At 41.5% G+C, this 13,000-nt stretch overlaps 1 protein-coding gene across 1 annotated transcript in view; it reads left to right on the top strand.

The window, feature by feature from the left end:
* Positions 1-362: 362 nt before the first annotated feature.
* The window catches only part of PAPSS1 (3'-phosphoadenosine 5'-phosphosulfate synthase 1), a 42,484-nt gene continuing 29,846 nt past the window's right edge, over positions 363-13,000 (top strand). Inside the window, exons 1-3 of the mRNA XM_027736292.2 lie at positions 363-631; positions 9,253-9,367; positions 12,447-12,682. Coding sequence (XP_027592093.1) covers positions 572-631; positions 9,253-9,367; positions 12,447-12,682 — 411 coding nt within the window. The 5' untranslated portion in view covers positions 363-571. The remainder of the gene's footprint in view (positions 632-9,252; positions 9,368-12,446; positions 12,683-13,000) is intronic.

The following is a 13,000-nucleotide window of genomic DNA, read 5'->3' as shown; positions in this document are numbered from 1 at the left end:
GTTGGTGGGCGCAGGGCCGGGTCGCGGGCAGTGGCAGGGACACGGGCAGGACATGGCCAAGGGCAGTGACAAGGAGAAGGAGAAGGAGAAGGAGAAGGAGAAGGAGAAGGAGAAGGAGAAGGAGAAGGAGAGGGACAGGGACAGGGACAGGGACAGGGACAGGGACAGGGACAGGGACAGGGACCCCACCATCTGCAGCGGCACCGGCGGCGGAAGTGGCGCCTCGCGCGGTCCCCGCCCTCCCGGGCGCGTCACGGCGCGGCGCACGCGCGTGTGGTACTCCTGCCGCCGTCCGTCCCTCCCTCCTCTCCTCCCCTCCCCTCCCCTCCCTCTCTCTTTCCCTCCCTCCCTCCTTCTTTCCTTCCCTCCGTCCCTCCCTCCCTGCCGCCGAGCCGCGGCTCCTCCCTGCACCACCTTTGGCCGAGCCGCGGGTGTGCGCAGACGGCACAGCTCCTCGGCGGCAGCGGCTTCATCCTCGCCGAGCATCAGTCGGGAAGGCGCGTTTTCCTCCCTTCCTCCTCTTCCTCCTCCTCCTCCTCCTCCTCCTCCTCCTCTCGCTGCCCCCGCGGTCATGGAGCTGCCCGAGAGCCAGTGCAAGAAAGTCAAACTGAGCAACAGGGTGCCGAGCTGGGTGAGCGGGCGTGCGGCGGGTCTGCGGGCAGGTGGGCGTGCGGGGGGAGAGCAGAGGGAAGGAAAGAAGGAAGGAAGGAAGGAAGCAGCGGCCGAGCTCCATGGTGATGTGGCAGTGGGCGGCAGCGGCAGCCGGGACGGGGGGCTCCCTGTTCCGGGCGGGGAGGGATGCGGGGCGGAGGGCGCGGCGGTCCGAGCCCGGTAGCGCAGCGGCAGCCCGGCCGTGGAGCCCGGCGGGCGCGCATGGGGGCTCCTCTGGGGAAGGGCAGGAAGCCCCTCCGGAGGGGACCGGGCGTCTGGAGGCTCTTCCGCCGTGAGCCCTCGGCTTCCAGCGGCTTGGAAGAAGGAAGGCTTAAGAATGCGATGTACAATGTGGCCATTCATAAACCTGGGTTGGCCAAAGACTGAGGTTCTTTGTATGGCGGGTGTGATGTGGAAAACTGTCGAGACAGGGCTTAAAAAAAAACCTAACCAAAGCCTTCATTCTTGTTCATAAAGGTGGGGGAAGATCGGTTTACAGCAAAGACCAAAATGCAGCTATTTAGAAGATACATTGCAGGCCTTTGAGAACATTTGATAGTTTCGATGATGCAAGACAAGTGGGGAAAAAAAAAGTACGATTTATTTCAACCAATGCTGAGCTGAAACAGGCGAGACATAAGATCCAGAAAACATTTGATATGAACATAAGAGTGTAAATCAGTCTTTGAAGTCTTGCTGTGAGTAGTACAGGCCATGCTTTTCCCATTAAAAGGAACTCTTACCTGAAAAACGGAGAAGTTGGTATGGTACTAAAAACTGTTTGGTAGATGTTGTGCCTGTCCAAGCCTCTTCCGCTGTGTACAAGTTCACACTTGTTTACATAACAGAGTAATTGGTAAGTTACATTCTTTCAATTTGCACGAGGAAAAAGCAAAATCAGATGTGTAGAAGATAATGAAATAGACGATGTCTGGATGGGGGTAACAAAGTGTATTTAAAAAGTTACTCTGTATTATTTCATTTGTTATAAGCAAAGCCAAGATGGATTTGTCCAAACCAGGGAAATACATTAACAGACATTAAGTATTTGCTGAGTTCAGCCGAGGTTAGCAACCCCCTCTATGTTACGTGGCAAGCAGAGGAAGTCTTCCGCTTCTCCTTTTTTTCTTCAGAAGACCTCAATTGAAATGCTCTTTATAAACCAAGAAGCTTCACCAGGAACAAAAATGCTGCTGATTCACACACTCCACAGACAAATGTTCTGGCACTTCTGACTCTGTGTCTGTTCAGCTGAGAGCAAAGTCAAAGCAACTTATTATACCCTAATGGAATCGGCAGCCCCTAGGAGAGTAGGCAGAGCCTTGTCTTCCAAAATCTCTCTGTGCGTCCAGCGCCATTCAAAATACACCTCTCTCTGTGGAAGTGCTGTTGCGAAGCCCCCTTCTGAGCACAGCAAACTCCCCAGTTACAGAGCAGCACAAAGCGTAGCTGCAAACACTGCCACTACACTAGCTTGATAGGAAGACATTTGAAACACTTTCTTTAGAGTGGCTTGAATTCCTAACACGACAGCTGTTGCATCATTTTGCAGGTAACTCCTAAAGAGAACTTGCTCCAATTCTTGTTCCTGAGAGCATATTCAGTGGAGTAATTTCTGGCTTTGTTTCTTGTCCATCTCCTCTGATGCCAGCCAGTGAGTCCACTGGTGAACAGGCTGTCTCTGCCTTTGGTCATGCTGTTAGTGCAGCAGGTGGCACATGAAAATACACTCCTCATAGTATGGTCAGCACTGAGTTGCTTGTATACACAGTACTGTAGAAGATTCTGGCTGATTTCTGCTGCTATGATTTTTGAAACTGTCCCAGCTTTAGAGCATCTGGCGAGGGCGATATAGTCTGTGTAAGTGGCAGGAGAGTGTGCATTTGGCAGATTGAGTGGCGCTACATGCATAGGTGTTTAGATGTCTTGTATCGGTATCACTGTGGCAAACTGCTTTCCAGTGGGCATTGTGAGAATCAAAGTAAGAATTTTTGTTGTTAGTGGGAGAAAATGTAGTGCTGTAGGCTATGTTAGAAAATGGTTTGGGGAATTGTTAGGTTTTTAAAAGACTAAAGGATCTTATTGCTCAGATATAATTTCTGGGCTTGCCCTTCTTTTCTCAAGCACAGTTGTCCAAGTCAAAGCACAAATTTTCAAACGAGAATTTGAGACAGTAACTACTGGAAGGTATTTCTGGCAGAACTTTTGATAAGCAGGTACTGAAACCTCATGTAAATATGCAGTTTTAGCGTCAGTGGTAGTTGAATTTTTGTGTTGGAACTATATCTGTTCTCCTTGCTTGTTTTTGTATGTAGACAAAGAAAATGGTCAATGTTCCATCTGCTTGAGTTGCTGTTTGGCCGTTGTGCCAGTTTGGAGGGAAAAAAGAAAGCTTTGGTTGAATTATCAGAGGTGAAGAATAAACGTCATAAAAATGTGTTGTTATCAGGGTATCCCTGATAACAGAGGCATATGGTGAGCAAGTTAGTAAATAGCTTAAAAAAAAATCTATGATGATTGGGAAATGAGAAGGGCACTAAAAGTAAGATTGCAATTCAGAGATGAGGCTACTTGTGTGCTTTTTTGAGCTTATGGGAGTTCTTAGCTTGGAGAACCAACAATGTCATCCTAGAGGATTGGAATTAGTCACAGCTTCTTCAGTATATACAGTTTGTATACACAGTTCCTTCCTGATACTTCCGACCTCAAAACTGTCTCAAGTTGATGCTGTAGCTTGGGGTGTGTCTGCTTGCCATGGAAAGATTTACTTCCTTCCCCAGAGGTCTTGCTTTGTGAAAAGTTAAAATTTAATGTAAAGTGACTGTAAAAGCACAATGTTTCGTTGTTGCTATGAAGTAATGAAGAATAACTTCAGTTTATGCCAGTGTATATGCCATCTGTCTGTTAACTATGAAACAATAAATCAATAATCTCTTCTTTTGGCTTTTTTTTGATCTTGGCATTGCAACTTGGGTTTGCTTTTCTTCATCTGGATGCCTATCTGAGTTCTTACATCAGAGGTATTAGGCACTAATAGTCTGGTTTGGCTTTGGCAAAGAAAAATTATAGATGCAACTTGGCAAAATATCAAGAAAGACAATAAAAAAATTAGGTCATCTATCTCAGCAAATCTGTACATAGAGAAATGGACAGAGTATTTCCATTTGACCCACATCATCTTTCTTTCTTTTGTTCCTGTGGTTTTTGGATGTCTGTGTTTATTTCTCTGGACAGCTACCTGCAAAGCTAAAATTTTACCTTTATGCCAGAAAAAATAAAGTGCAGAGTCATCCTTCCTTGCTTTCTTATCATTGCAGCTCTCCAGTGCACATTTCAGCAATTCAGATTTCACATGAAGCAAACTGTAATGAATCACAGTGGAGTAAAGCATTATTTGTGTTTAACATGTTGAGTAGGAGGGAAAATATTAACATGCAGGATTTTTCGAAGTAATGCAGATGCACTAAATTTGTATCTCAGGGTGGAAGACGTATTTTTGTGGGCATGTCAGAGAGGAAATATCCAATGGTTGTAAAAAAGCGGAAAACCTTTGTGATTAATGCCCTTTTTTCAGTAGCACTTTTACAAAAATGTAGTGTGTCCTTTCAGTAGTGACTATTATAGTGAATACAATAGGCTAAGAATTTTAAAATAGCTTTTTCAAAGGGTACTTGTGCATTACACTGAGTTTTTCTATTACACATTTTCTTATGTTTAATTTCTTTTAACATTGATAATACAGATCTCCAAGGTGAGAGATGCTTTGACAGTGTGTAAGAGGAAATGACTATTCTATATTTCTGATATCATTTTGGATGGCCGTTTAATTTCATCAGTTGATAGTCATCAGATTTTATGTAGTAGAGTTTGAAGACTGGCTAAATAATTTAAGAGCACAACCAATACGATCCAGTGAATATTTTTCCGTGCCACATCAGCATTGGTAGTAAGTGTACATGTCAGGGATAGTAATTAAAAACTTATATTGTTGAAGATCTAATGTTCAGCTGGTTCAGCTTTAGTTGCTCAGTGGTAGTAGCAAATCATTTAGAAGCAAAGTGGACATGATTAGGCAACTGCTTTTCTTTTTTTCCTCAGAAACAGAGAATGGCTTGCTAAATTATTAACTTTTTAGAGCATGTCTATAAAAAGTGGTTTTCTGTTGGAAGATAAGGGGGATTTTGGTACTGCTTTGCCCAGGAGTAGCACTGAACTGTCTTGTTTGTGTGCAGATATGCAGATACAGAAGGTGGGGTGGCTGACAGCATCGGATGTGTTTTTGTATGCATGCAGACTGTTTGGGCACTTTAACCTTTAGTCTTAAATGCTTCTGAAGTACAGATAGATTATTGTCCCACTGCTGAGCCTGCTGGCTGCTCTGTTGCATTTGTGTGCCTTGACTTCTAGCAATCTATTGGCCTTCTCCTTGCTGTGATTTGTCATCTCTGCTAAGTTGTTATTAATACCTTTTTTTTGTGTGTGTGTGTCTTTTTCATCATTTTAAGAATCCCTCTGGCCTGCTTCCTCAGATTTTCCTGTGTTTTGTAAACCTAGTGTAGTACCCTGATCGGTTTCAGAGCAGCTTTCTTAGTTCCGGAAAACAAAGAAAACTGATGTTATGGAATGTGGACTGGAAGAAGTCTCCTTGGATGAGACATTTGACCTCCAAAATATGAGTCTGATAATAGACTCATTGTCAGGAGTCAAAAGCAAAGCATGTGTGTTTTTATGTCTTAATGTAAGAGAGCTAACTGAGACAGTGGCATGAGATCTGTGCTTTGAGACTGTCTGCTATTTGTCCAGTGCCTGGTACAATCCAGTACAAGTGGAATTAATGAGAAAGAATGTTGCTATTACTGTATTTGTTTGAATGGCTGTGTACATTCATTGTGCACGGTATATCTTTTAATTGAAGTACTTAAATTATTTTTGTTGGTTTTAATACCACAATTTATGCATTTGCTCACTGAAATCTCCAATTTTATGTAGTATTGTTTCTACTATAAGAAGAAAGACTTTGATCATAGTTGAAATAGTTGACCATATTGCAATGACTTTGTGCACAGAACAGTTCTGTTTTAGGTTATAAATTAATCGAAGATAACATGATCAGCACATATCACTTCATTTTTTGTGATTATAGCCTGTTTGCAGGTCATGGTTTCTTATGGGTGCTGGACTATGACAACTGAATTATAGAGTTATTGTATTTAAATCTTGAACATTGGTTCCTATGTTGAGTTTTTGTTTGTATTAACTATTGTTATAGTTGTGTATAAAATTGGGGACTTACAATCACATAAATTCCTGACTTCCAGTGAAGTTATAAACTTTTGAATAGAAGAATGATGTAACAGCAGTCCTTGAAGCCATCACAAGTAGATACCATTTTTCTCTTAACTCTATTTTGTGGTGTCTCCCTCTAAACCTATGAACAGCTCTCTATTAGTTCTTCATAGAGAAATATACTCCCTTATTTCTTTTATATTAAATATACTGTGTGTTTTCATTTTCAACTGGCACTGATACAATGATGGAGGAGAAGACAGTGCAAATATCTTGCAATATGTAAGCATGAGAAGTCAAAGCAACATTACATATCCACTAATCCCTCTCACACCTCAAACACACACTCACCCCCTTTTGTTTGATTGTTCATGCTCTGTCTGGCTGTCTAAGGTCTTGATCTTTTACAAACAAAGTTCATATAGTTAGATACCTTTAAAGCCTAAGGGAATGCCAAGGCTAATCTTCCTGAGGGCTCCCTGACTTTGGATTGTGAAATGTGTTTGACAGTGGAGTCATCTTACTGAAGATATTTGTAGAGCAGGTCATTATGATTAATGATTTTAAGAAACTCTGTAACCAGCTTTGTTTTAATTAAAATTATGTTACAAAAAGCCCATCTTTTAAAGTAAATTCTTTAATAAGTTCCTTAGAAATAGTACTTTCTTTAAATATTTAGAATCTATGATAAATTCTCTCTTCTGGAGACTGAAGATACCATACATAAAGGCAAAGTAGTTTGGAAGTGTCTGCTGAACTCAATCTTTGAAGAGACATGCACAGTTTGCAATGAAAATGTCTCTTGAGAGTTAAAAATAAGCCAATGTTTGGCTGTTTTATGACAGAAACCTTTAGCTCAGAAAAAGGGAGAATCCATTTGATCTTAGACTTAAATTCATAAAAACACAGACTCAGAGTGGTTTGGTTGGAAAGGGACCTTGAAGATCATCTAGTCCCAGTCCCCCTGCTATGGGCAGGGACACCTCTTACTAGACCAGGTTGCTCAAAGCCCCATCCAACCTGGCCTTGAACACTTCCAGGGATGGGGCATCCACAGCCTCTCTGGGAAACCTTTTCCAGTGCCTCACCACCCTCACAGTAAAAATTTCTTCCCAATATCTAATCTTAACTACCTTCTGTCAGTTTAAAGCCATTCCCCCTTGTCCTGTCCCTAGATGCTCTTGTAAAAAGTCACTCTCCAAGTCTCTTGTAGGCCCCCTTTAGGTTCTGGAAGGCTGCTGTAAAGTCTCCCTGGAGCCTTCTCTTCTCCAGGCTGAACAACTCCAACTCTCTCAATTTGTCCTCACAGGAGAGGTGCTCCAGTCCTCTGAGCCTCTTTGTTCCCTCCTCTGGACTCACTCCAACAGGTCTGTGTGCTTCTTTTGTTGGTGGCTGCAGAGCTGGTTGCAGCATCGGAGATTGGGTCTCAGAAGAGCAGAATAGAAGGGAAGAACCACCTCCCTTGATCTGCTGCTCACGAATTTTTTGATGCAGCCCAGGGTTCAGTTGCCTTTCTGGGCTGCAAGTGCACGCTGCTGGATCATGTCTAGCTGCTTGTCATCCCCAAGTCCTTCTGCCCAGAGCTGCTCTCAATCCATTCTCTTCCCAGACTGTATTTTTGCTTGGGATTGCCTTGACCCAGGTGCAGGGCCTTGCACTTGGCCTTGTTGAACTTCATGAGCTTCACACAGGCAACCTCTCAAGCCTGTCAAGGTCCCTCTGGATGGCATCCCTTCCCTCCAGCATGTCAACTGCACCACACAGCTTGGTGTTGTTGCCAGTCTTGCTGAGGGAGCACTCGATCCTACTGTCCCTGACACCGACAAAGTTGTTAAACAGTGCCAGTCCCAATACTGACCCCTGAGGAACAGCACTTGTCACTGCTCTCCACTTGGACATCGAGCTGTTGACCACGGCTATTAAGAGTGTGACCGTACAGCTAATTCCTTATACACCAAGTGTTCCCTCCATCAAATATGTGTCTCTCCAGTCTAGAGACAAGGATGTCATGTGGGACAGTGTCGTGTGCTTTGCACAAGTCCAAGTAGATGGTATCAGTTACTGTTTTATCCACCAACACTGTAAAGCCACTGAATTTGTCAGGCATGATTTGCCCTTAGTGAAGCCGTGTTGGCTGTAACAAATCACCTCCTTATTTTTTTGTGTCTTAGCACAGTTTCCAGGAGCTTCTGCTCCTTGATCTTGATGGGCAGAGAAGTGAGGTTGATGGGTTTGTAGTTCCTCAGGTCTTCCTTATTTCCCTTTTTAAAAATGAGGTTATGTTCCTCCTTTTCAAACATGACCAGACTGCTGTGACTTCTCAAATATGATGGATCGTGGCTTAGCCACTTCCTTCACTAGTTCACTCAGGAGCAACAGATGTATTTCATCAGGTCCCGTGGACTTGTGCACCTTCAGGTTCCTGAGAGGGTCTCAAACCTGGTCTTCTCCTACAGCAGGCAACAGTTCTTCATTCTCCCCGTCCCTGCCTTTGCCTTCTGTGACTTGGGCAGCGTGGCTGGAGCACTTGCCAGTGAAGACCAAGGCAAAAAAGTCATTGAGTACCTCAGCCTTCTCTATGTCTCGGGTAACAAGTCTCCCTTTTCCTTCCAGAGAGGGCCCACATTTTTCCCAGTCTTCTTTTTATCACCAAGGTACCCATATAGAAGCTTTTCTTGTTGCCTTTGACATCCCTGGCCAGATTTAATTCTGTCAGGACTTTAGCTTTCCTAACCTGATCTTTGGCTGCTCAGACATTTTCTCTCTATTTCTCCCAGGCTACCTGTCCCTGTTTCCACCCTCCCAGGAGTTCCATATTCATCCATGCAGGTCTCCTGGCTTTTTTTGCCTGACTTCCTCTTTTTGGGATGCATCACCTCTGAGCTTGGAAGAGGTGATCCTTGAATATCAACCAGTTTTCTTGGGCCCCTCTTCCATCCGGGGCTTTATCCCATGGTGCTATATCAAGCAGATCCTTGGAATTACTTGAGTAGAAGTCAAGTCTAGCAGCTCTAGCAGTTCATCTGTCTTTTTATGGTTGATTTTTCTTAAACAAGTTGTATTTGAAAGTAGTAGTTGATTGACCTGTCAATCCCAAGCTTCACAGAAGGAGCACAAGGGATGTGGTTTGCTATGGGTGACACTTCTAATTTCATGTGTCTCCTTTGACCAGTTCAGCAGCTGATGGAATTGGTATTGTTTTTAACTCCATTTTCCTGCCTCCAAGTCTTTATTTGTGCCCATGACTAAGTTTCAATATGGTTTACCAACTCACCCTTTAGAAGTTAAAGACCTAACAAACTTCTTCTTTTATAGGGAATGCAAAGGGCAACCAATGTTACCTACCAAGCTCATCATGTCAGCAGGAATAAAAGAGGCCAAGTGGTAGGAACAAGAAGTGGTTTTCGTGGATGCACAGTCTGGTTAACAGGTACAGTCATGGATTACTGAGGATCCTTTTGTTTTAGTTACTCTTCTGAAAAACTACTTAGCTGTAGCTCCTTTTTGCATGCAGAGTTGAATGTTTGTGTAATCTAAGACCTTGATGCAATTTTATTACTATTTTTGGGTAGACTAGCAGGAAATTGCTTTGGGACAGATAATAACTTGAGAATGTATTTTGTTCAGTGCACTGGGAGGGTTGTTTTTCTTGATACTGTCTGCTACTTAATTCTGGTTGAATTTGGGAATGTATGGAGGGTTTTGGTGGTTTTATTTTCTGTGTATGGGTGTTTCATTTATTTTCTTTTTTTTTCCTTTGTTTTATCCAGTTCTGGCTCTTTGTACTGTCCATTATTAACAAATGAAACCTAATTTTTTTTTGGTAAGAGTCTGTATTTCTGAATCGATTCTTTAAAGGCCTCTTCTCTTTGGAATGTTCTTGTCTCCTGGGGTTGAAATAACTTTTTGGTACAAACCTGTGCCTTTGGAAAGTAATTGCATGTTGAGGCAATGCATACTGGGAGCTATTTTTGAAATCAGCTATGTGGGTTTTTTTCTCTGAATTGTTTTGATTGTAAAAAGAGGGGGTAAATAATTCTGGAAGACAGTTTTCATAACTGTGAGGGAATTTTTTTGTTCTACCTCTCAAAGTTCTTGGAAGCTTTAATATATTTCCTTTAAAGTCACTTCTAGTTAAAACTGAAAATAAAAAATAAATCTAACAAAATGTGTAATGTGATTGGTTTGTAAACCATTTAAAGCACTGTTGTATTGTGACACAAAAGATCTTGAGAGAGTATTAGAGAAAATTACTACATTAAGTAAAATTTGTTTCCACTAGCATTAGTGAAATGTAAAGCAGTAGTTGATAACAAATTGCTGAGAGTCATTCCAAACAGATTTGAGACAGTAGCTTTCTGTCACATATTTCTTTGGTAAAAGAATGGAGCCCTTTCTCTCCCTGTTTCTGTCACATAGCTCCAGGCTGTCTCTCAATGCTCAAATGACCTGGTAGGCTGCCTTTCTGTTTCTCCTGGTAATTCATTAATATCACTTTGAAAAAAGTCATGATAAAAATGTTTTCTCAGTTATCTACATGGCAACATTTTCCAGTCAACGTTCTTTTAAAACAAGTGTAATCTTAGTGCTCAATTTCCTTTTCTTCAGGAAGAAGGGTGGTGGTAAGGTATTAAGTGTGTGTGGGAAGCTGGGTTATTGAGAGTGTTTGAGCAGTAATGTTGGGGAGTGAAAAGGACTGTAGGCATAGTAAGTAATATTAACCATTCTAGAACTGTGCAAACATGATTCTTCAAAACACTGTGAGGTGTTGGAATAACAGATGAAATGTTGGTAAACTCCAAGATTCTCTCACCTCGTCAGCACTCATGGGGTGGGAGTGTGTGGAAAGTTCTTTCAGAGATTGATTTTCATTTTTAAGCCAGCCTTTATGCGAGAGCTCAGTTCTAATGAACGTTGAGTCAGAGGGTCTTAGTAAACAAAACCCTGAGGAATGTGTCAAAAATAGGGAAAAACACTATTTTCATTTGCAAAATAATATGCAATTTTGAGAGTGCAAGTTATTTTAAAGACTTGTCAGCTTAAAGACTGTTTTTAAAATTCGTTAATGTATAACCTTAACTTTTGCAATTCATTGCATGTTAAAGACCAAATGGTGTGTGAAAAGCTAGAGCATTTGAGTGAATAGCAAGCTAGATGTGGGGACAAAAATGGCAAGTCAAAGACTGCATCAGTGAGGAGTAAATGACTAAGTTGTTGTAATCTTATTTTGAACTATCATGTTTATTTTCTGTGATGGGGATGTACCTAATTGCTGCCAAAAGAAGATTGTTCTGTTTTCTGCCTTGTGTTTCTTCTCTTGTCTTGCACAAGTGGTAGTGCTTGCTCAAGCAAACCTTGAGCTGATTCAACTTGCTAAATCATCGGTGAACTTACCACAACCTCCACACACACATGAAAGGGAAAAAAAAGGAAAAGAAAAAAAAAGATGGGGAGGAGGGAAGACTAGCAAACTGAGTTGGCTATTGGTAGTAGTGGGCACCAGAGGAAACAATGCAATGACTCTTTTTCTTTTAGTTTAGTTGTGTTTTCTTAGAACATGCTTGTTAGCATGAAAGTAATACCAAACTGCTAGTTTGTGTGATTATTTTTTTCTTCTTTCTTTGAAAGTTAGAATAAATCTTAATCACCACTAATAAAGATAAAAACATTTTTCTTCACCCACTAGTGCTCCTTTTTTTTATACTACCATTACCTTTTTTTTTTCTTGCTCAAAGGATAAATGTCGTCTTATGAAGAACTGAGTTTGTGCTCCATTTAGGAATTGACTTCTTGGTATAAGCTGAAGCAAAGCATGTGCTCCAGCTAAACTGAAATCTAGTCTGAAAAATTATTTAAATAAATTTCCAACTTCAAACAGTGGACATTTTAGGGCCAGCAAGACTTCTCAAATATTTAAAGATTTGTTGCCAAAGATTCTGAATTGTACCAGAGTTTAATATTACGATTTTCTTTGTTGCCAACACATACCAGTTAGTGGATCATGACTGCTGTGTGAGAGTTTTGAATGAGTTTGGTTTTGTCAGTGGTGTCTTATTCAGTGCTGTTATTCTGCAGGGAACAAGAACAAAGTGTGGTTTTGGCCTGATTCCATTTCTTTTGATGACTAAATTCACTTCAATATGAGATCTTTTGTCATGTAAACATAACACCTTAACTGTGTTTGGTTTCTGAATTTAGTGTGCTCAGGTAGTAACAATTGCCAGCAGCAGCACTGTGGAAAGTGCATAACTTCTATAAGCAGCAGCTCTCAAGGCCAGACTCTTTGACCTACTTCAGATTACACACTTAATGTTGTGCCTTACTCTCCCTATGCCAACTGTCTGTGTAAAAGCATTGGCTTATATTCCAGGTAAGCATATCCGAAAGGCATTGCTGCTGATGCCTGTCACTTGGAGATTTTCATACTAGCAGCGGTATGTGTACTACAACTTGCCTTAACTTGTTTCTGTGCTTATAACATATATTTATGTTGTTATTGAATATTTTAGGTCTATCTGGTGCTGGGAAGACTACAGTGAGTATGGCACTGGAGGAGTATTTAGTATGCCATGGTATTCCATGCTACACATTGGATGGTGACAATATTCGCCAAGGCCTTAATAAGAATCTGGGTTTCACACCAGAAGATAGAGAAGAAAATGTCCGTCGTATTGCTGAAGTTGCTAAATTGTTTGCAGATGCTGGTTTGGTGTGCATTACTAGTTTCATCTCTCCTTATACTCAGGTAAATGTGAAAAACAATGTGAAAAACATCTAGAGGAAGAGTAGGAAAAATACAAAGCACAAAATGTCGTTCAGAATTTTATTTACAGAAATCCCTCTCTGAACTTAGCCAGAATCAAATACTTGCTTGTTTTTTTTGGTGACAGTTGTTCTTTATGGAGATTATTCAGATAAGAAACATTAAATGTGAAAAAAGTTTACATTAGTTGTATAACTAGAACTGTCCTTCAGTCTATTAAGGCAGAATTATTACTCTAATATTAGGAACAAGGCCAAATGATGCTCCAAGTAAGACTCTTAAAATGACAGTATCCTGTTT

This window comes from Pipra filicauda, unplaced genomic scaffold (genome assembly GCF_003945595.2).
Source record: "Pipra filicauda isolate LSUMZ 115617 unplaced genomic scaffold, ASM394559v2 scaffold17_size4572894_pilon, whole genome shotgun sequence".
Lineage (NCBI taxonomy): Eukaryota > Metazoa > Chordata > Aves > Passeriformes > Pipridae > Pipra > Pipra filicauda.
The sequence above is the reverse complement of the archived record's forward strand: the minus strand, read 5'-3'. Positions and strand labels throughout refer to the sequence as shown.